Consider the following 24,800-nt stretch of genomic DNA (forward strand, 5'->3'; position numbering starts at 1 on the left):
TGTTATATTTTGTAGGAAATAGCGAAATAAATCGTTCACCATGCCCTGAACTTATTGCGGTTACTTAAATAGAGTCATATCATTGCCAGAGAACGATTAGATGCAATCGAATTCCAGGATCGGTCTGTCGGCGGAGTTTACACTCGAGACTCGGCATAGCTTTGCTATGTTAGGTGGGCCAACATAAGCAAACCTCTTGAGACGAGGCACATGTGGCCAACAATGGACCAAATAGCATAGAAGGTTACATGTGTAACGTAAGATAAGGACCGGAACCGGATGCCGGGAAATGAAGACAAAGGTTCACCCGTAGAAAACGCGAGCCTTGGAGAGGCCAAGTAGCCGATAAGTTTCTTCTTATTCTCATCTTTATCCTTCCACTTATTTCTTTTTGTCCCGATAAAAATAAAATTCATAAAATTAAATTAAACTCAAAATTAAATGACTATTACTATTAACTAAAGAAAATAATATAATAATAGCTTTCTTTTATTAGTAATCTTAATTTTTGCAAGTTTCGAATATTTAATTTTGAATAATATTCAAAATGAGATGTATGTACTAGGTTTCAGTTCCTAATTATCGAATCTAATGCAAATCCTATAATTCCATTCAAACTTCATATGTTTCTACGATTCTCGGCCTGACAATCGAATCCCTGTTCGAATATAAGGTTATAGGATGCTCATCATCATGGAACATATGTGTGACTGTAACAGTATTCGTCTATATTCTAAGACAATGATGGCATTGTGTTCCAACTACGATAGAGAAAAATATATGTCAAATATTTTCTTACGAAAAATTATCATCTATAGATTCTATACTATTGAATACGATAATAAAAATTCAATAAGATACAGCAAATAGGAGATCTGTGAGATCTAATCAATTTTCATACTTTCAGATAATCTAATTCGGTAAAAGTACACAGGAACTGTGCGCAGTGTAAGGCTCTCAGACTTTCGCAGGATTAACCGCAGACTTTCTTTGCTTAGAGAACGACAGAAAGTGCTCGTGTGCCGGATTGGCCCACGGGATTAGAGGCAGGCCCTCCTAGCAAGGTGACTCGCGAGGACCACCCGTTGAGGTCGTTTAAAGGATTATCCTTGGAGGTGCCATCGTGTCAAAACACTGAGCCTCTGAGAATACCTTGACTTCGACACTCGCCACCACAGAATAGTTGAAGAGAAAAGAAATCGCCAATTGTTGGGTTGTCAACGCAAAAAAAGTACAAAGAAATATTTAACATTAATAAATGAGACAATAATAAATTTGGAATAATGTAAAAAATGAATATAAATTATATGAAGCAGAAACTATTCAATATCTACTAAGTATGCCAATATTATAAATAATTATAACTTTATATATACATTACTCATTATGTCCTTCATTTAAAAATGATTGTCAATTATAAACTTCTTATCAGACTATGCAATGCATAGGTATTTCACTGTGTTACCTACAATTTACTTGTCGCAATTGACAACGCAGTTTCAACCGTTTTGACATTCGCTTCCTTCGACCATTACACTTCTGCTACTATGTGCATTTATGGTACATACAATGTACGTATGTCCACGTGTGCGCGGACACGTCCTGTCAAATAACGGTGGCAGCATGACTACCGAGCATATATTGTCCAGTCACACTTTGCCACCGAGACAAGGAGAAACTCTGCACTGACAGTCAGCTCCATTAAGTCCCATTATGGGTTTCGCGACGCAAAAGTACACAACATTCGCGTTGCACCTTCACCGAACTTTTCGTTGGTCGCAAGGTGACTCGTTAAATCAAAAGACAGGACTGGTGTCGCTCACAGGATGATAACGAGTTTTGTTTTACGGTTGAGATTGATAAGGTGCGTACAAACTGCTGGACGTATCGGAGGTGCTACTTAACCTGGCTAGAAAGTCGAATTTTTATATCTTGATTTTGTTTTCAGTTTAGAAATCAGAAAAGATTTGTAATATTTTAATAAAATGTTTAAAATTGGGACTTTAATTAGAACTTAAAATTGGAAATTATGCATATTGATAACATTTTTTCCATATTTTGTCTTAACTGAACATATCTTTCTAACGTTACAAAAATATATATAACTAGGTCGAAAGTGATCGAAAGAAAGTAGCAGAGTTAATTGCAAATAGAGTTATCGACTATTTGAATCTATAAAATTTATGATAAAGTCTTTAAATCTTCAGGAAGGATTAGATGTATTGCCACTTGCTATATAAAATATAATTTGTTTTCCATTAATGTGATCGATAGTGTCCTTTATGTCCTGAAACAAATAAGCTTTGTTTCAAAGCAAATAAGATTGACGTTAATGATACTCTGTTTTGTCAGTAAAGCCTCGTTCACTACCTGATATTGTTTGTTTATTTAATTACCATATCGTTTTACATGCTACGACAATGCAACGATGAAAAGGTCACAGTAAGAATATCATGTCACAAATTGTAATAAATGTTGTCCTTGGATTTTTCACACGTGCAAGCTGGACCAAGGGGTCCCGAGCCTGGAAGGAAGCTGGTATCATATTAATTGCCGCTGCCTTTCGTCAGGCCGTTAATTAAGCGGTCACCGCCTACTCTGAGCGTTGGGACGGATTTTCTGGCCACTGGTGCCACGCTGTCTTGTGGCAAACATTCCGAAAAGACGATAGCTTGCATTTTTTTATGAGACAATTCCATCTTTTGTACAGATCTCATTGTATGCCTTGTATTACAACGCTTTTTTATCTCTTCATTTTCATGTAAATTCTTTCATCCGTTAATCCGGCCGATGACTATGAGAACAGAATAATTGAAATAAAATAACTAAATAGTTAATAAACCAAAATATATATTTAGAAATGTATAAGAATTATATAGATTTATATTACTTTGTTTTATATAAATGTTTAATGAATGAAAATGTAAAGTAATAAAAATATTAAAAGTTCCTGCAAAACATTTTTTAATTATTTTTCTATGTTGAAAGTTTCAATAATGAAATAATCTATATTTAAGATATGTGGTTCAGAAGATCCAATAGTCCAAGCATAGTACGATCCACGAAAATATTCCTGACCGTATCTGCTGCTTGGGGAACGTTTCGACGTTTTTCGTGACAACTCGCGAGCATTGAGGTTTTCATTCATGATGGAAAGCTAAGTCACCCCGTATCCTTGACAGGATTCCGAAAACGGTTTACTGTTTTCTCAGGCAGTCGGCAGGCCCTACCCGATATTGGCGGCTCTCTGTTTTCTTAAGCAGCGGGCCCACTTCCTTATTGCCACGCCCGAGAAAAAAACGAGGATAGAGAACCTTCGGTGCCACGCTGTCTGCTAAAGACAGTATTCTGCGGCGACGTTCGCACAGTACAGTTGATCCTTGTCTTTCTTTCCTTCTTCGGGAATATTTGAAAATCCTTGGTAACTCGGTCAAACCGATAATACCTAAAAGTACTATTTTCCATAGTTTTTATCGGATCATGTTTTATTTCTTTGATCTTTGAATGCATCATAATAATTGTAAGAAGTGGCATTTATATAAAACGTTTGTTTCAATGCATGGTTATTAGGATGAAGAAAACAGAATACAATATATTGAAATAAAATATGATTGCATTCACAAACACAAAATATTTTAATACGAATGTGTCATTTTCTAAAAACAAATTTTCTTGTTAAAACATTCCATGCTTCGGATAATATAATCCAACTTGACGCTATATTTTGCGAAACACCAAATAAATCTGAATATTTCTCTTTCCCATAAATATTCGTGCCAGAATCATATTCTAGTTTTAATATACTAATTCTTATGTGTGTTCTTGCTAACGTAGTAGTCACTTCCTTCACTTCGATGAAAAGTACATGGCACTTCTACTCTCATCGTTCTCCAAGCCCCATCATTTTCATAATTATATGTCTAGGGGTGAGCCAATGGTAATGACGCTACTGTCTCCCCTAATGTCCGCATCCGCAGCCCCAAACTTCCGAGTGCCACGATCGAAGAAAGGCGCAGGTCGACGAAGAAAAGGATGGCTAGGTGGGGTAGAGTACCGCCCTACGAGAAGGGAGTACAACGATGACAGGAACGAGGAACGATAGACGTGGGGAGGGGGGATGGGTTTCTTTGTTTTGTCTGAAAACAGCCGCAGGGGTGACGGACTGTGGCATCAAACCAAACTGAATATTGCGTCCGCACTTAGGTCGCTTCCGTGTTCCCTTGGGTACGTATGAAAGGTAGAATGCCGTGCGAGGAAAATGGAATCTAGTTCTATACTGAAATATATATGCCTGAACTAGAAAGCAGGTAGAACTTAGATATCGACGATACTTACTCCTTTTGACAATGCACGACACGAATTCGCTTTTTTTCTTCTCCTTTTTTCCATTTCATTTACTTTCTAAAATTAGATTTATTATGTTAGATGTAAGTTACAAGGAAGACTTACAAGAAATAGAATTTATGAGAAGTAAGAATTCATAGCGAAAAATATCAAGACAAAAGAAATTTTGTTCACGAATTATGTACAGAGGTTCATCTCAGGTCTATGTGTCTTTTTCATTCAATAAGAGCACATGACAGTTTCATTCCTTAATAATTCAGTGACTGTAGTTTTTGAGTTTTCTGAAAAATTCATAAAAATTCGATGTATCTATGTCTTGTTTCCTCTCAATTTTGTATCGTTTAACATCTACAAACACTTGAACTAGAGAACAATTCTATAGTATATGATTTATGTCTTGTACCATATAACCACAGTTGCATGAGGTCGTATGTCAGGTAAACACATAGACCACTCCTCGCGGCATCTGTAATTAAATTCCGTGACAAATCGTCGCCCTATGGTACCGACAAATCACAGTAATCCGTATCCGCTTGTCTTCGAGGCATTTATCATTTTTTCACGGGAGCCGTCGCGTTCGCGGCCACAGAACGAGTTCCTTGCTGCGACGTCCACGTCTACCCATATGTGCGAAAAGCACTAGGGAGTTGGGGATCTTCGTAGCACGAAGTGGAGAGAGAAGAAAAAAATAGAAGAGCGAAAAGGAACGTATCGAGACGTAAATCAGGCAGCAATTAAAATTAGCGAGGGGTTTCACGCTAAACGGGCGGTTACATTTATCCATCCACGGCTCTTTGATGAGTTTTCCCGAGAACGCGTCAGTTACTTCGAACCTCTGTCGGTTTTTCGGCATTCGCAGCTCAAGGTTTACGCGTATCCGTTGTCGCTTCTCTTTGATGTTCTTCTCTTCCTTCTCTACCTTCTTTCCGGCCTCTCTCTCCTTCCGTCTTCTTCACGAATCTTCTAGACTTCCTCTGTTCCTTCCTCTTCCTTGAAGGACACTATAATTTATATGATGTAAATTATTACGTCTTTTTATTTGTTTTATTTGTGCTATTGAATTTTATAAACAATTTTCTTGTTAACAACCGTCCAGTCATTTGGGATTTTCGCAGATCTTATTGCGTTTATAAATATTGACGGTTGTTCAGGTCATTTTTGTACTCACCCAAATATGCTAGTATGAATCTTTTCTGTATGAATAGTATGAATCTGTCTTGGAAATTGGGGCTCGTTGTCGGAATCAATGACGCCTACTAATCTATCTATTTCCATTCATTTTGCATCTATACTTATTTTTATCTCCAGTTTTGGCTCTTGGTTCCTTTAAGGAAATACTTCATATAATTGTGTTTGTAACCTACCTCCTATTTGTATTTATTATATATATGTAAATAGACTATACGTGAATTGCCTCATTCATTTTACTTTATCTTTAACAAAAATCCCCTTAGAAAATAACATGAGTAAAAATTTGAGTAATAATTCCTAAATTAGGTTGGCAGTTGTGGATAAAAAAGGATTATTGGTTAAGTCGACTGGTGGCGTTATTCGACTAAATCCGTCTAATCCAAAGATTGATGTAGGTTATGCTAAATGACAACTTTCAAATTGTCCTTTTCTCTCATTCAGCGACTGGTGGCATTGTTTCACGTCAAATCCATAATCCAGACGTTAATCTACACCCATTTACAAGTTAATCTAGCCACACTGTCAATGGAAACATTGACCGTTCTTTTAGATCCGACTCATCGCTTTCTGTGCACGTACATCTCCGAACGTAGATAGGGAAAGGGCACGAGGCCAAAGAAAAGGACATCGAGAAGGACCATGAATGGTTGGTTCGTTCTTTTCTCTCGTGCTTTTTGGTGTTTTAAGTCGTTCCAGATGGCTGGAGTAGAGGTTTTCTCGTGGCAACCACCTACCTAAAGGGTGTAGACTCCCTTCTGAACAGGAACAAATGTTCTTCGCGGCATGTTTTACTGAAAGCAAATTTAGATGTACAAATTAGTTATCTCTCTTGTTCGATAACAAAAAGTACGATATAATTCACGGATGATGTTCATACTCGCTAACAAGCATATAGGTGTAGTTGCGGTGCGTTCCAAAATATTGAATGTTGGAGAGGTTAGAAACACAACCATATCAGGTGACAAAGGTAAGTTGCATAATAAATTCCAAGTACTGTTGGAATTACGAATCCTATATCTATAAATAAAAATTTAATGTGACTGACTGAATTATGAAAAAAGTATACAATTTAAAAATAAGAATAACAACTGGTGAAAACTGAATTATAAATTCGATTATTGTCGAAATTATTCTGTGCTTATATATGCGTCATTTACGCCATTAAGGGAAAATATTCGATAAAAGAAAAGTGCTTTCATTTTGGAGCAGAAAGTGGCGCAAGTTGATTCCTTAAGTGGCAACGTTTAGCTCAAGAGTGAGAACACTCGAAGGATTCGTAAGTGGCAGAAACGAAATCGAATATTTAGACTTGGCGTGACATGTGTACTCATACGTTTTCTATTTTATTGCCAGCTATGTTAATTGTGATGGCTTCCAGGACGTTTCGATTATTTTTTTTACCACGACCTTCTTGGCAACCTTACCTACAGAATTACCTTATTCTTCACATCTCAACTGAAACTCTTGAGACGCTTTCTTCGAAATTGTCCTTAAGCCGTGAAGTGACTACTTTCATTTTCAATAGCTCCGCTTTTCATTATTTTACAAGTCTCTCTGAAAGATCGTAATATATTGATAACGATCTCTCTGTATCGAGAATTACAGATGGAAAATGATAGAAGCCACATTTGCTGGAAAGTAAAGTATGTAGTTATCTTATCTTCTTTTTGATTAATAAATTATTGTTAAATCATTAAATATAAGTATTAAACCATTAAGGAACATGGAATGAAGTAATATGTAAAAAATAGGTAACTATAAAATAATAAATTTGAATAATTGAAAATCTGAGAACTTGAAAATTTAAAAACTTAAAAATTTAAAGATTTGAAAGTAAAATGTTGTGTTAACGTAATATTGGTTTTTAATGGGCGAAAATCTTTTCATTTCCAAAAAAAAGATTGCGTAACGAGTTATAGCATCATTATCAAAATATTGCAAAACGTTGACGCAAAAAAAGAGTTCTTAATTGCACCTGATAATCGGTAGAAAAAAGAGAACGAGTAGAATTAAGCAAAGGGTTATTTCAGCGAACTTGCAACTCAGCAACTGAAAAAATATTTTCGTCGACTCACTGTGTTTCTATTCATATGTAAATTGCATCGCGCATTATAGTTGGTTGGGTATTGAAAACTGGCCCATCGATCATTAAGACGAAAGATTTTGACGGACATAAATTTGATATCGAGAACAAATGACTATAATTCGTTCAGTAAAAATATAAAGAGAAAAAGAAGCGATGAGCAAGACCTGTTTCGATCTAACTAACCTACCTGTTGTGCCAAGGTCACGCGGAAGGTTCAATATTGATTCAGAAAATATACGAAATCAGTCGGTGAACAGGTTGAAACAGGGGGTTCGAATGATGTTTTTATTTAGTCTGGGATAAAGTATTTAAGAACTCAACTTTGCGTATTATGCCAAGTATCACATAATTTTATGAATTTTTACGACATGTAATCTTTTAATTTTTCAATACTCAGAGTAAGAATGAGTCAAGTCTTTGTGAGAAATTGAATGTTTTTTTGACAGATTCCTGAAATCCATATCTCTTTATTCTTTAAATTGTATAAGATTCAAATAGTATAATTGTTATTATGATATTTGCATATTTTCACCTTCATGATTTATATTGAAATATTATATTATTACATATTGATTAGATTAATTTATTATCAATACAGGTATTCGGTGACATCTAAAGGTGGAAACTTATCTTATAATGTCGATAAAGTAGATTTCCCTAGACAGCATGATGGAGTAAACAAAAATGGAAGTTACTTTACCAACGTTCAAGTGCTATCATTATTTGTTTCTACTTTGTCGACTGTAACTCACTTTCAAAATGTGTGAACTACTATATCGATAACAGATTGTATGAAATTAACCACTTTAAATCTAGATTATCTAAAAAGGAGCTTCTTCTTGTCATTCAGTTAATAGTAATTTATTTCGTATTTATATTGCTGTGAAGCATTTTATATGGTTCTGATTGAAACATTTACACATATAAACTCAGAAAGGAAACAACTCTTATTACTAATATAACAATTTAATAGAATTGTAAAAAAGCTAAAAATTATTTTTATTCTTATTTCCTTGAAAAATCGTACGAGAATAACGCAAAAACTAAGATGCAGGAAAGAAAGATACTTTTTTGGTATCATCTTCCCGCTGGACAGTCCAAACAGATGGTTCACGTCCGAAAGCTCGTAACGATACTCTGTCTTGTAAACATAAGGTGGCGGAGAAAGTATTGTCAGTTTCTTAGTTACTTTACAACCAGCGTCTTTAAGAAGGTCTGTCTTAAAGATTTTCATCGATAGGAAGGGCGAATGGTGGAAGAAAGAGTTAAGATTTATAACTTCCGGTTCATCGAAGAAGATTCTTAGAAGATGGCGTTCGGCTCGCAAAGATTGCGGTTGCTGAAAACCATCGATTTAAGATCGATTCAAAGCATTACTATGAAGAGAACATCGCTCGATTTAAATGCTTAACTCATAGTGTTTTCTAACCTATATAATATTTACACCCCTTTAGATCATCTTTAAATAAGTAAGTATATACATGTCTATAATATTACATATATTGATAGTAATTATTACTTAATTATTATTTATGTAGCCTACCATATTTTTATTTACTATCGATATCAAAATCTGTATTGTTTAATAATTATCAATAAATAAATAATTTTCAGTGCTTAAAGATATTTCGTCCGAAGTGGTGTTTAAAAATTGGAGGGTTGAGAAACATAGTGAAGTAAGCCAATTTACCACTAGCTTTCATAAAATATTGTTCTGTATTTGTTATTGTAAAAAATTGATTATACCTTTACAGATCATGAAAATGTGTCGTTACACAGAATAAAGTTATAATTTAATTTATTATAAAATTAAAAGCATAATACATTTAAAAGCTAAACCATATCTGATATTATCTATAATTTTTAGACGACCAAGTATAAAATAATCAATTGTGAGAGAAGAAAAATTAAAATAAAAAATAAGGGATATTGCAATATATATATGATTTGCCAAACAGAAAGATTGCAAAGGATCCTTTATACGCCTGTATAATTCTACCAGGTATCCCAAGATCGCAAGTTAAAATATATGATTATGTCCAAACTCTCAACATGTTATCTTACACCAATATGATTTTCAATTGGCTAATTGATAAATTGAAAAATCGCGCGTAGTTACCATCGACTCGTAACGCAGGCCGCAGTATGTTCACGGTGCTCAGTTTCTATTCCGGTAGACCGAGTCTTTTAACAAACGGTCGTTAATTTTTAACGATGCCGTTAAACGTCGGTCCGGCAAGATGGCTGCAGCTGTAACGCTCTTCGTTCTAACTCGAACGAGCACGAAGAGAGGGGTATATCAGGGCGAGCGTAATTTATGTTCCGTAGATTTCGCGATTACCTGTTATTCGTTTTCTATTATCGCGTCAAGATGTTATTTCCAGGTTATGAGGGAATATTAATCGTAGCCTTGTGAATGATATGAAATAAAGCGTCCGGCTACAGATTCGAATGGTAATTGCCTAAACATTGTGGTAATGCGAACAGTAAACCGTTCGAATTATATCATGAGAAAGTTTCTATAAAGAATGTATGTATACCATGACGTATATCATAGTAATCAAGCGTTGCACAACATTCTTTCAACGCATTAAATGATATACTTATGCATCTACTTCATTTTATAAAGAATATAAAGTTTAACAGATGAACAAAACATGATCAAATATTAAACAAAATTTTGAAAGGAAAAGATATTATAAAAAGTTCCTTATTTTGTTAAAATCTTCAAACAAGGTTAGTAAGATGTTTAGTATTGCTATCTCTGTTTATATCTTCCCAAACTCATTATGATTTACAACCCCAATGCTTGGCTGGTTGTATGTAATACCGTTGCTGGTACTTAGAAAATTAAATCGTGTACACAAGTATCCATTTCTTTCTGCCTTTCTTCTTTTTCGCGGGAAAAGAAAAAACAGGAGAGGAAAAAAGAGTCCGAAGACCCAAGACGACGGAATCTCGGAGAGGTCGTGTCAGAACAACCCCCTACGGTAGTCGAGATCTAAACACTAAAACAGTGGATTAAGTGGGGTACACACGTTGCATAAACAACCAGTCTCCACGGGGGTGCGGCCCGGTTAGTGAAAAATTTCTACGCAGCAGGAAGGCGTTCATTCGTAGACAAACGCTATTACTACTCACCTCCAACGAACTTTGATATAAAAATAATCAACAAAAATATTACTGCAATTCCTTCGGAAACTAAAAAGGATTACACGTATTTATGAGAAAATCAAATGAATTGCTAATATAAGAAAAATTACACATTTATAGGAACAATTAAATGAAAAGAAATATGAAAATTTTCAGAAAACTGCCGTTTAATCGTACGAACACCGTGAAATCCGAGCTTTCGTGGAGTATCCGCAGGAAACCAAGGGGAGCTTCCGATAGAAACTTACGCGTACAGGAGAGGGACTTGCGCGCTTTCCAAAATAGCAGCATCAGCGGATAAACATGTCTTATTTTGAGAGCTGGTCTTCTCTCTCCGTTCCTCTTCGGCCTGTTCCACCGACGAGCCTGATCTTACGCAAAAGAAACACTATCCAGACACTGTACGCCAAGGATGGACTGCAGAAATCTAAGGGAGTTATACGGCGCCCGAAGAAACCAGGACGAACCAACGGTTCAACGGAAATTTACGAGCTTCTGGATAGATCGATCCGTGGATGATTTGCACGCGACCTCCAACTCAGACGTAGTACCTTTTCACCCAATGTCTCTGTGCCTCTTGAATGCAAATCGATCTTCTGAAGTGGTGAAAACAGTCCATCTACTGTCTACGAAACGTTTCAAGAATTCTCGTGGGAAAAAGCGTGTCGCCATCGAGTACCTACGACCTGGGTGGTGACACTCACGTTGCTGGCTAGCATGTAGATGACAATATATAGATGAAATTTGAAGTATCTTAAACACCGTAACGTCGTATCATCTGGAAGGATTTTGTTAAAGAGATAAGAACAAAGAGAAGCATTTTTTATTTATAAATATTGAAACCAGAATAATTTCGTATTAAATGGTATCGTTGGGTTATAGACCATTATAAATAATTCACGATAGATTAGCAAAATTTAGAATATTCGATTTTTTTATTTATTTTACATTCTCCGTAGTAGAGATTAGTAATAAAATTAAATTGAATTAAACATTCCAAAAGCTAAATAATTTATCCCTAAATTGCTATAGTCCCCAATAGCCTAACGATATGTACTAATTAAGAGTTAATGAAAATTTTATATAATTTCATATCATTTGTTATTAGAAGATTTGTGAATTTTATTCATCAATTCAAAGTCATTTCACTTAAGCATCATACGTGAATTACTATTTTTGCCTAGTTCTTCTCAGCTCGTAGATTTATATCAAACCAATTTCGAATTGCTTATCAGTCAATTCTCGATGACAGTTACGCTTCCTATGATCTTCCAATGAGTCGCGAGAAATTATCGTTTTTAAGAGTGGCTCTCGGATCATAAAAGTTTGGAAAACCCTATACTAAATAATATTCCATTCTTTTCAGAATTCAGATCTAATCGAAGAAAGTTATGATATAATATAAACTGTAACTATTGTAATTAAGGAAATTCTATTCGTTCTGGTTAACTAACAGGATTTGAAGATTGGTGTACTGAACGAACGCAAGGCGTCGGGTATGGCAACCACGTGCTGCTCCATTTTACCCCTTCCACTTACCGGGCGTCACGTTCCCTCGCGACCGGGACGAGGCACAACAAAAGAGAGAAGAGACAAAATTGTTTGCCTTGAATACAGTTTAGGACCCAATCAAAACAGGGACACGTTACCAGAAAAAAGATATCCGTTTCCTTAAAAGAAGCCGAGTTGTTTTCACTTCGAGGTGCAACTAATGTATTCAACCATACATCATACTTAATGTATACTTTTCGAGCAAAGTATCATCATTCCTCACACTTGATCAACAAACAAATGTTCAAAAATTGGAAACAAGTGTAATATTTTTAATTTATACTATATATGATTGAATTATGTAAACTATTTTCGATAAATTTTGTAATCTTCAATCTACAGTGTAAAAAGAACGATTGTTGGGTTGAACAGGTACGCGAACAGATTTGGTGGTGAGCATAGGGTTGAAGATGCGACAGGAACGTAAGGCTCGTAACGTGCACCCACGATCGGCGGTATAAAATTACGGTATTGTGTAAACAGAGAATATCGTCGGCGCGTCTGATGGCCGCTTGGGTGGCCGTCAGGGCCTCACGTGTTCTCCACAAGCAGTGAGACTCTAACTTCGGTCTCGTCGTGTAGCCGGATCGCGTAAATCCCTGAAGAATCGACGAAACGGAAGTACGCGAACGAATTAACCATCACTGACCAAAAACAATTCTTCTACTTGCTATCTATTAAGATCTCTCCGAGATTAGGAAGAAACAAGAATATCTCTTTTCAAATTGAACTTGTCTCATAGGAATTCACGTTTGGAATCTTATTATGTAAAGTATCCAATCTTAAATATTTCTATTTTTATGTATTGTTCAAGTTAATGAAGATTTTGACGATAATTTTTAACCTACACATATGGAATCTATGTTCCCATAATCTAAATGGAAATTCTGTAAACGAAAGAAGTCGCACAATCCTATTCTGAGATATCCTACAATTATTAAGAGATCTATATGACCAGGACAAAATTTGCTAGATCTTGAAACTTGAAGCTTTTTTGCTTAGAAAGCGAATCTTCGGAGGAATCAAAATGGCCGCAACGCCGGATGTAAACAGACGAGAAAGTTCGTAACGTGCACGTGAGACAGACAGCCTGTAATGTCTGGTTCCGGTCTGCGGTTTTCCTACGGGAACACGTGCGACCGAAACTGGTTTTCTTCGGGTGGTCTTGGTCGTCGGCGCCTTGTACCCCGTTTTATCTTAAAAAAACTGATCCGGAACTGTCGCAATTTGCCCCAAAAGTGGCGTTGTTTATTGAGAAAGAAAGAAATGGTCGTTTCGAGGCCTTCAAAGGACGCTACGTAGACTTAAAACGCTTATTTTTTTACGGTGAACGATAATTATTAAATCCTTCCATAGACAATAATCTTCTTTCTTGTAATGTAGCTACATATAGAGACACTGATAGACTCTAGTCTCTGCGCTTTAACGTGCTCTTTCCTTTTTTCTTAGATATCTCGAAGGACTGAATTAAGTTTTTTTTCAAGTGGCACTTGAAACTGTCGCAGAAAACGACACGGGGAAATCTTGGAAGCAGTAAAATGGTAAACACTTCTAAATGTTCTTCGGAGGGTGCTCTCAACAAGGAAGGGCGAGTACTTCATTTTCAACCCTTAAGCCACGAGGTCCACTGTTAAATGTTCTATAAATCTGAAAGAGTATACTAAAATACTCAGTTTTAATTTCTTTATAAGTGTAAAGATGTTTTAAAAGTTACGTTATTCTGAATCAGGCTAACGTTTAAATTTGTCAGAATAATTTCTAAATTAATTTAATTGAAAAAATGTAGATATTTTGTTTTACAGTATTTTTTACAGTTAGAAGCTATATACGTTTTAGAAGTACGTTTCTATTAATTCTTAATTTTTATTGGATTTATAGAAGAAGTAAGTAGCGAGAGGCATTCAGAGCAGTGTGGCAAAGAGTTAACAGAACCACGAAACACACGTTGCACGATTTCAAGTAGGCAAAGACAAGATGGCCGTGACGCTTCTCTTTCGTCGGTTCGTTCGCTGTAAGGCAAACAAACTTCTTGAGAATTCGTGGTCTAAAGAGCTCAGGGCGTACGATATCACCGGATAGACGTTGGATGACATTAAATAATTGCCCTCTCGATGCTCCACTTCCAGGTTTCCATATGTTTCTTGGAATTTCATTATTATAAATAGAGAACAATTGCTAGGAAATATTCAGACTCGTTCTTCGTAATTTAATCTGCTATTTCGTTTTCGATTTTCACTGAATTATAATTTCAATTCTAAATATCGCATAACTTATATGATAACGATAAAAATTCAAGAGAGAGATTTTTATCCATGTTTGCATCGTTATATATTTTTCTTTGGATTGTAATTATTATATTCTAATATTGTTACTATTATTGCATATTATTATTCTATACAGTGGTTTTGGAATCATTTAAGATTAATTTCGTATAAAGTTTATTGCAATTTTGTTAGACTAATTACAAGATTTTAAATAAAAAGGCCTATATAGAAGAGCCTATATGGATCAAAACCATCAGGAGATTCTAACGAAACGAGGCACGTACTTAGAATCGTGATCGTTGATAAACGTCGATCTGAATTCTTTCAGGACCAGTTACCCGATACCTCGTCACGTGTATCGATATGTAAACACTTTGGTTCGATTGACTGTGATCAACGAGTTAATGCGCAGCGGGTCATTGGATCGAGAACACTATGATAAGAAAGTTTAGAGACTTCCTTCGTAAATATTACAAAGCGACGTCTTACGTTATCGACTACGAAATTCATAATGAATTATATGTAGGTACTTATATATAGATACGTATTTTATATATCATCTATATTATTAATAACACAAGATTGTATAATTTTAGATTTCGCGCATATCTACGCAGTGATCTAACAATCTAATTTAATAAAAGAAAATAATACTTTTTCTCCTGTAATAGACAATAATACTTTCACCAGATGCGATAAGACACTTCAATTCATTGGCGTAATTGTAAACAATCATAATAAGCTGACATAACGCCATTGAAAAAATAAAGTACGGATTATTTTTATTCCATTTTCATTCAAGAATCAGTACCAACGCAATATCCACGGTTTGTAACATAAAGTTAACACGTTGAAGGTCTTGAAGATCATTTGTGTCTTCCATTCGTACATGTTTTATGAATTGTACTTCTTTTGTTTCGAAGTATAAAATTAATACTAACAAGTACGTATGTCTATCTTTTTTTCATGTAGCATACAGTACTTAAAAAATTTGTAAAAAGATTTTCTACCTATTCACTTTGATCTTCAAAATGTGGAGCTCTTCGCGATTTCGGGAATTAATTATGCCTTTCGCCAGAAAATTTCACACAATTTTCAGGTGAAAAGCACAATTAATTCTTGAAATCGCGAATGTGTTAACAACAATTTTGCTTTTTCATCGAAATGTGATTCAACTGAAATGAGAAGGTATAATGGAAGTCCGACATTTTGTATTCCACGAACGGAAGTGCGTGATGACGCTTAAGATCTGTCGGGAACTGACATCACGAGTAAAATTTCCAGATAATCAGCCCTAATTTCAGGATAATCGATGATGTACGAATTCCGAGAGGAACCTAAAACAGAAAATGGAGGGCGGTTCTATGATCGGGCGGAGCATAGCTCTAACTTCTCGTTGGTCAACAGGTGAACCAATCGTTTCTTCGAGCTTTTTCGTACCGTCTGCAATCTTGAAATTATAAAACTCATTGCTTGCGGGCTAGTCGCTTCTGTAGATACCATTAAAATAAGGAAATTGTAGTTTTTCACCGAAAAATGAATATCGATAATTATGTATTGTTTCTGTTAACTAAGATGTATATGCAATATCTTTTCCACTTTTCTGAGTACCTACATTTTATTAGGATTAACGAAAACAGATATCAGAAAATACAAGAGAATAAAATGGAACGTCTTATTTAACTCACGAATACCATATTATGAGTAAAATTATTCGGAAATTAATTATAATCTCTTTATAAAGATTGAAAGATTGATAAATCCAATCCCATTACGTGAAAATAATATATCACACTGAGAAGCAACTTCTCTTGAAATACTCTTTTTTTTTATGTCCATAATGTGTATAACTAATTAAAACTAATAACAAAGATGGGATCCTTCCTAGGCCATCAAAGATCCATTCAATGTTAATCCTTAACATACCAAGTAAAGTAGAATCACTCAAAAACCATAACAGAATACATCTATAATACTAATAGAACTTGCAGGCTTGCAGCCACAACAAAAATACAATAACAGGAACTAATGCAATAATGAAGAGAAACCATGTAAGACTTTAAAGACTCCTCTTGATAAAAGAATATCGTTCATATAACACTGGTATGCAAAGAATTAACACCAAACATTTTGCACAAATCTCCATGTTCTTTCGCTAATTAAATCAGCTCCAATTTAACAAACACCATCGAGATCTCACTGCAACAACGAGAATGAGGAAAGTTATGCAATCTTCTTCGTTTCAATCTCTCGTCAAGCAATCACAGCGTGCCCGATTGTTGTTCTCAGTATCCGGAGCTTATTTCTATCAGGCGTGACATCGTAGTAGAAACCAGTCGCTATTGGTCGTGAACGCGAGCTTTAGTATCGTACACTGTTGACCGACCAATGAAGAGAAAAGCCACGTCCCCTCGATTCATCACGCCTACCGGGGACGAGGCTGGTTCGTGACGGCGTGGTTCGCGTCATCGCGACGTACCAAGCTTCCACCAGGTCCGGAGTTGATCCCGAGGCCCAGTCATCCGAAAACACTTAGTGGCGCATCAGTGCAACGTCTGCCAAGTGGCAAGTCTAAATAATTGACCCCACCGTTCGTGCAAACAATTTACATCGGGCACACGTAAATAACGGCCTCTTTCCTCCTTATTGTGATTACGCTTGGAAACGCGTGGCCGCCACACGAATTCGTCCACGACGTGTGGGAACGGCCGATGCAGCAAACATAAACGGTAAATACAGCGAAACTCGATCGTGTTCGCAGTTGCGATTGATAGTGAGAGTGACAAGGACAGTATACGTACGAAATTACTGCTGGAAGACATTAAAAATTTTACGGATCATTTTTTAATTCATATTTACCGTGGTACGAGATACGTTGGAATTGGAATTCGTGAAATTATTGTGGTTAGAATAACATAGATATACAACTGTTTAGATTTCTAAGGATATTTACAGTGAGGTGAATGGACTGTAGTTGTGAGTTTTAGAATGTTCGCTACAGCGTGACGACTGGTCTCGACGGACTTCATGGATCAAACAGTAATCGTCCCGTCGACTCCTCGCGGAAGCAACGTGGACAACGCGAGAGTCACGATGAAGAACGAAAGTGACTCGAATCTACATATCCAAGACCAGTCTACCGTAGCTCATTCCAATTCCACATCGGTGGTACCTCGAACCAATTTGTCGATGTCCAACAGTCTAAACCAAGATCAGAGTTTAGATCCGTTGATGTGTAACCCTGCCAGTACGGAGTTACCTAGGAAGCCTGGAGCGCGGCGCCAAGAGAAACCTCCGTACTCTTACATAGCACTGATCGTAATGGCGATTCAGGCGAGTCCAGGAAAGAGATTAACCCTTTCAGAGATCTACTCGTTTCTCCAGCAACACTTTCCCTTTTTCCGTGGCGCTTATCAAGGCTGGAAGAACTCAGTGCGTCATAATTTGAGCTTGAACGAGTGTTTTATCAAGCTTCCAAAGGGATTAGGAAGACCAGGTAAAGGTCACTACTGGACGATTGATCCTTCGACAGAGTATATGTTTGAAGAAGGAAGCTTTCGTCGACGACCACGAGGTTTCCGTCGCAAGTGCCAAGCCCTGAAGCCTCAGTATCCTCAATACTTTTCTGCGAGTGGTCCAGTAGGCGTCCAGACTCCCGGATACGAAAATTTAACACCTGGAGCCATGGAATACGCGAATGGATATCAAAATCAGTATCAAAATTATCAAGAATATGCGATGTACGCAGCACCTGGTGCCGCGGTCTCCGCTGATTGGTCCTATCCTGAGGCCACATACAAGACACCGCCCATATCGGAAGTAACATATAAGACGACGGAAGTCACATACAAAACTGGAGAACCGTCTGTATACAGAAACGGAGAAATAGTAGCATTTAAGAGCGAGCCTGGATATGCGGCGAGGAGTCAGGAGCAGTTGACGTACAGAGCTACGGACGGGTTCTCCGTGAAAGATCATCAACAGCATCATCCAGAGACGGTTTATAAGGAGAATGAAACTATGATGACCTATAAGTGCCCGTCTAATCCCGCACCAACTACTCAAGCACCTGGACAAGATTACTACGTTGGTTACGGACTCGCCGGGGTCAACAATACTGGAAGCAACGTGAACGTCGCTATGCAGGGAATCCCAGAACAGACAGGCAACAACAGTCCCGTAGGAAACGTCAGTTCGCCGCATAGTGGGTGTCAGACACCTGTAACGGATAATGGTAAGTTTTTATTTAATATTGTTTGATAATTTTTAGCTGTTGTAAGTACATACGCATATGGATATAATGAAGATAATACGAAAGAAGAAAATAAGTGAAATTGTATATTTTGTTTGGAGGATCAGACGATATTGAAATATTAAGAAATTGTTTTTAGTTTGAGTTTCTCTGTCAGGAGTATACTTACTTAAGTCGAAATTAAATAATAGACTTCAATAATTGAGGAGATTTCTGAAAAAAGAGCACAGAAAGTAAGATGGTGAATTGAATGCATTGCATTGGTAATTTTAATCCCACTTCTTTTAATACCAACTACGTTCTTTGTTCCTTTCACAATTCTCCTAGGTAATAGGATGGTTGATTTATTATAAGTTCAATTCTTCTTGTTAATACAATGATTGATTCGCTATAAAATACTAAATAAAATAAAAAAAATAGGTACATAATTTTCAGATCAGAAAGATAGTTGGAGAAATGTATGATTGAGTATAAATAATGAGTATAATTAAAAGCCCTGCTTATACGTTCCTGAAAGTGTAGATATTGATCTTGTAATCAAGAGTTGCAAGACTAGCAGGAGATTTTCTTAAGTCGAAGGCAACAATGACAATTCACGACAGTCGGGGGCCATATGGAAAATCGCAGACTGTTTACGACCATACAGGCGCCAGTTTCCTTAGAACCATAGTCTAGTCGTTTAAAAAGTTCTTCGACGAGTTTCACAAGAACAACTGTGGTCCGTCTTGAACATTTTCCAAGCTTGAAATCCAATAAAAGATCCACTTGAGATTCATGCACCCAAAACTTATCTGAAAATTATTTTTATCATCATTAATAGTTAAATATTATATATTAATTATAAGTACTATTAATTATACACCGTAAGGGAATATGAAAAATAATATTAGAGAAGGAACAACTTCCTGAGAGCGTAAATTTAAAAGTCAAAGCCAAAAGTCAATAAATTTGAAAGTCAAGTTCCGTTTAATAGCACCGTCGAAAGTACTCTTCGCGCGGAGCCGACAGACATGAAATCACCGTAGCTGACAGCACCTATTAGCTAGGGTGACATTTCTGTCACGCCCATGCGAGAAGTCGTAATTCGTAACTCGTAACATTATACGTGTAACGGGGCATGACACGAAATCTCAGCTTGTCTCCTGTTTAGATTAATTTAGCGTAGAAACTCGAATCGGTTAACACAGAGGCGGCAATTACACATTCGTTAAACATCCACTTTTTTCGGCAGTAAAAGACTCAGAGAAATTCATCAAGTCTTTAACTATGTCGTAATATGGCTAATGTCTAATGTTTCACTACGAGCGTTCTACCATACAATCTTGTAGTATTCCATGTATTCTATATATTCTACCAATCTTGTAATATTCTAAGTATCCTATATATGTGTTCAATCTTGTAATATTCTGTGTATCGTTAAGCGTGCTGTATTATGAGTTACAAAGATTTACCTACTACGATTGACGCATTAAGAATAATGTTCTAGAGTCATTGGTTCTATTCATTACGTTTATGAATGAAACGATTTCGTGAATGCAAAAGTTTACTACAGTTACTACGTTCGATCGCGTGATAAACAAATGATCGTAGTGAACGAAAATACACGGTTTTTTTGTATCAGTTACCGGTAGTCGCGTGCTGGTAAGTGAGGTCTCAAATCGCTTATCGTGTAAACATTTACAAGTGGGGTAAACAAGATGTTCTTTAATCTAAGTACATCGAATGTAGCTACCTCAAACATTAGCTGGTTCGTTTATTAAACCTTTCCACGGAACTGACTTCGATCTGTGGTTCCGCGGTCTCAATGTAGACATATTATCTATGATGATGAATTAATAGTAAGCTTCTGCGAAATTTATACGACTCTAATAGTATTTTATCCAACTCTTCATTTAAAAAATTAAATAATGTTTCTTCTAAATCAAACTCATGCAGATCAATTTTAACTCTAGAGAATACTGTACTCCCCGTATATTTTATATTTTAATTTTATTTTTTAAAAATAGTAGCTCTTTATTGCTTATTCATAATTCCCGATAATCTTCTGTCATGGAAACTTTAACTTTTACGTGTTTTCGTGATTGAGATATGCAATTCTTCATTATAGTTTTGATATTTATGAATAATGAATAATGAATATTTGTGAGTAGGGTTAAAAACTCTGATATCTATGATGAGGTTACTCTATAATCGATATTTGCTATCTAGATCAACAGATCGTTCTCATACGCGCACTCCCGTTTATAAGTACAATCTATTCCTTCTCTCTACCTCGATACACCATGGCATCGACAAGGGATAAACGTACCACCCACGCACCCTTCCTCCTGCTCCTCCTTCTCTTTTCTCGTTCAGTCAGTAAAGTGTAAACGAGATCAATCTGCAGACGCCTCGGTAGGCCCCAGTTTTCCTCTTTCTCTTTTTCTTCTACCCCGGTCTCGGGATGTATTTCTGGAGCCGATCTCTCTACTCCGCGACTATGGCATCGTTGTTGGCAACGACGGGCGCTGATATTCGCTCAGGCAACCGCTTCTGTGCTCTTCTTTTACTGCCATCGTATTTCGATTCACGGTACGTGTCCCGTGTTCGAAAGAAAAGGAAAAGGACAGAGAAATTCGCGCGCACGAGCGCAGAAACAGATCGCTCAAGCAGCCAGAAAACTTTGGATTCGACGGAGGTAGAGAGGTCGAGAGAGATTTTGACTGACGGCACTGCCATTGAGACCACACACGACGCTGTTTTAAGACGCTCGTTACACTTGCCTTCGATCTGGAATTAAACCAAATTCCAATTGCCATCGAGATGCCATCGTTCGCTTTTAATCGTGCTACCTCCAAAACCGATCTATCAGCGATTTTACTTCGGTTTTATCAACTCGTGCATAATTTTACTTTTAACTATAACGATTTCTGTATGCATTGTTACGTTTCTTGTAGGTTATTCAGATTAGATAATATCTAATGTCGTTTTTGTATCATTTTTTTCTTTATCTTCTTGATAAAGACAGAATTTGATAGTTTTCGTAAAGATGTAAAATATAAGTATGCAGGAAAGTTTGTAAAAAAAAAAAGATGAACAAGTACGAGAGGAAAATAAAGAGAGAAAGATAGGAGTCGAGACACGAGTGAAGTGCGTACTTGAAGAACTACTTGAGAGCTGCCGGAGCTTCGGATTTATCATACCTATACAAGGACTGATTTCGTATCATGAGGTCTTTCACTTCTCCTCTTCATTTCCTCTTGTCCCTTCATGTGTGGTCCACCTCCACTCTCCATTGAAATATCGTAAAATTTAGAAATGTCACAAAGTTCCAAATATTAAAAAATATTTAAAAGATTATTTACAAAACTGTTTTCCTTTTACTTTTGTTTCAGGTATAAAGATGCAATGCTCGAACTCCAATTCAAACAGTTCTGGAGGTGGACTCATTGATCGCAAACCATCCTACTTTGGTCATCCGGCCGGATCAGTTACTTTGAGCTCGTTAAGCTCTCTAAGCTCGCTTAACTTGAGCAATATCGGCAGCTTGAGTAGTGGCTTGAGTATATCAAATATACCTGGCACAGTTTCGTCGAACATTCATCATACAGCTACAACACCGCCAACGTACTACGATCAGATCAAATACAGTATGTGAAACGTGTCACTATCTGAAACAAAGAGGAACAACGTACTTTTTATTAACGATGTAACGTTAGTGTTGACGAAATTTCGAAACAGTGCGGTAAAACGAATATTTAACAATATTCACTATTGAAACTCTATTGCGAATGAAATCTATTCAAGTGCAGATGTACAAGTTTGTAAAGAAAAGAAGAAATCTGTTTTTCAAACGATCGCTTCGATAACAGTGTAGATTGAGATCCTATTTATATTTATAATTACGAATAAATGTTACTAATTTAAGCCGTTCGCCGCGAATCAAAGATGTAGAATTAAAGCATCCTTTGCTATAAGAAGGAGAAAACAGTAAGAGAAAATTCTATGTTGCTTGAATCACATTTTGCCGCTTTTTCATCTTGCTTAGTGGATCGACGATGATACATTGTGATTTTGAAATAGGTATTTCTACGAATTAAGACAATCTATAACTGCCGATGATGTATCAGAGTGAGTTAAATATTAATCACGTCAAACAATGGTTTTGCGGTGACGATAAAGAATTTGTTGATAGCAGCAAACTCTCTTTCCTAGTCCCTACTTCTCGTCCATGAATTCCGGTTCTTGTTAGCGTCATCTTGCGTAACAACATTATGCTTTTTGTTAGCCCGTATGACAAATTGTTATTAAAGTTTTTACGATTTTCATTTCCGTAGCTTCGATCATTCCTTATTTAAAATAAAACTCATTTGAATCCTTGGTAATTTCCATAATTTTTTACTTAAAAAGAAAAAGAAGACTCGAAGAAGAGAGCGAGTTTTACGATCTCAGAAACTTGCTTCGTCTTTTTATTCTCTTTTTTTTTCGTTGTAAAAAAGCGATGTAAAAAGGACCGAACAGCAAAGATTCTACTGTTACTTTCGAGGACTCAAAAAAGGACCAATAGTCCTGGATCTTAGGGAGGTTATAAAAAAAGATATTATGGTCGTGAACGATAGTTACGTGCTCTATGCAGTAGTAATGCGACAGAGTTCTATTGGAACAGCTTGTTGCCGGTCCCTGCCATAAAAATGACAAGGACAAGTCAGAGGCTTCTTTCGGCTAGCCAGGATGCACTTATTTGAGTAATATGGAGTTTCTTCGGAAAGTTTTTTCTCGTCACGTGTTTAAATATTGCCGGTTCCTTTTATCAGCTTTCCTATAAATCACGTGCCACACTTTTCCGCGAAAATTTGGTTTGATTATCGATCTCGATGTCACGTCCAAAAATAATACGATGACACTTGATCCAGGTTTTATTATCGCGGTCAGAGAGGAGATACAAAGAAGCTTGGGAAACTTGCAGATGAATCAGAATGTTAAATTCGAGTATACTGTTTCCTTCATTTCTTTCCTATTACTTTTTTTCAATTTGTATTTATATACAAGTATATAGTAAATATGTTTACAATGTACTTACGATTAGGGTAAAATATATTGTGCTGGTATACTTGAATATAATTGCAACCACGAGTTTCATTGCTCCGTCGTCACTTACAGATAGATGGACCTTTGTTTTGACGATTCGAGCCTCGCTATCTATCGATGATTTCCTTGAATCGGCTTAGAGAATCAAGAGGCGCGGGATTGCTTATGTAATAAATTAGAGAACGTTATGCGAGATGGCGGATCGCATGTGGTGTCGGCTTACACGAAACAGATTCATAACCGACATTAATTTCGCATTAAGATTTTTCTCTTCTTCGATCCGCAGATCGGATTCTGCTCGTGAAGGAATGAAAATTACTCCGATTTCCTTTAGTAATCTATTCAAATCTCATTGTCATACTATTTTACAATCAAAATTTTCTCCCATTCTCTATAATGAATTTTATATCTTTTATTAAGTAAATGATTATTTCTTAACGATATAATGGATTAATTACATATTACTGTAATTATATATTACTTATCACATTTTTTATGAAGTAAGGTTTATGATATCCTGTCCCGTTTCGTTGGCGGGTTTATTGACCGATTTTTTGCTTAATCAATAACGCGTGGTCCAGATACTAAAGTGGTACGAAAAGAATCACTTCTCACTGCGTCATCCGGATTGCACGTAAGCCAGACGACGAATATGCACGAGGTGTAAACGAAGTCACTCAATGACGCCGTTGACAGGCCATCTTTGGCCCGTGGTTCATGGTGTTCTCATTTCTGCAATACATTTTTGTCTAAGGAAAAAGCTTATCCCTCTATTTTTTGTTATTGTTATCTGGTAAACGAAAAGATTTTTATTCGGCAATTTTAATGTTAAATTCAAATATTATCTATCTATCATAATAACTTCCTTTTATAGTAACTATACCTACCTATC

The 24,800-nt window shown here is 36.4% G+C and overlaps 1 protein-coding gene and 1 long non-coding RNA gene across 4 annotated transcripts; one reads left to right on the top strand and one right to left on the bottom strand.

The window, feature by feature from the left end:
* Window positions 1-1,051: 1,051 nt before the first annotated feature.
* On the bottom strand, window positions 1,052-7,960 carry LOC138179309 (uncharacterized). Of its 3 annotated transcripts, XR_011173010.1 has the most exons (8): window positions 7,511-7,960; window positions 6,960-7,166; window positions 6,413-6,552; window positions 5,773-6,326; window positions 5,513-5,681; window positions 4,519-5,345; window positions 2,397-4,401; window positions 1,052-2,287 (listed from the first exon to the last, which is right to left on the bottom strand). It is a non-coding gene; the product is annotated as an uncharacterized LOC138179309 (long non-coding RNA). The 3 variants fall into 3 exon arrangements; XR_011173011.1 differs by having other exon boundaries at window positions 5,513-6,326; window positions 6,972-7,166; XR_011173009.1 differs by having other exon boundaries at window positions 5,513-6,326.
* Window positions 7,961-13,901: 5,941 nt separating this feature from the next.
* LOC138178985 (uncharacterized) lies at window positions 13,902-23,927 on the top strand. Its single transcript, XM_069111385.1, has 5 exons — window positions 13,902-13,947; window positions 14,204-14,451; window positions 14,918-15,111; window positions 15,186-18,823; window positions 22,216-23,927. The coding sequence occupies exons 4-5, from the start codon at window positions 17,617-17,619 to the stop codon at window positions 22,476-22,478; spliced, it is 1,470 nt and encodes a 489-aa protein (XP_068967486.1). The 5' UTR covers window positions 13,902-13,947; window positions 14,204-14,451; window positions 14,918-15,111; window positions 15,186-17,616; the 3' UTR covers window positions 22,479-23,927.
* The last annotated feature ends 873 nt before the right edge of the window (window positions 23,928-24,800 follow it).

Source organism: Bombus flavifrons, chromosome 1 (assembly GCF_040668555.2).
Source record: "Bombus flavifrons isolate JBK064 chromosome 1, iyBomFlav1_principal, whole genome shotgun sequence".
In the NCBI taxonomy this organism is placed as follows: Eukaryota; Metazoa; Arthropoda; class Insecta; order Hymenoptera; family Apidae; genus Bombus; species Bombus flavifrons.

Bases quoted from the DNA above. Each gene is read 5' to 3' on its own strand.
- LOC138178985 (XM_069111385.1), top strand. From the start codon at position 17,617: ATGGATCAAACAGTAATCGTCCCGTCGACTCCTCGCGGAAGCAACGTG. The intron at 18,824-22,215 runs GTAAGTTTTTAT...CTTTTGTTTCAG, and splicing joins GACACCTGTAACGGATAATG to GTATAAAGATGCAATGCTCG.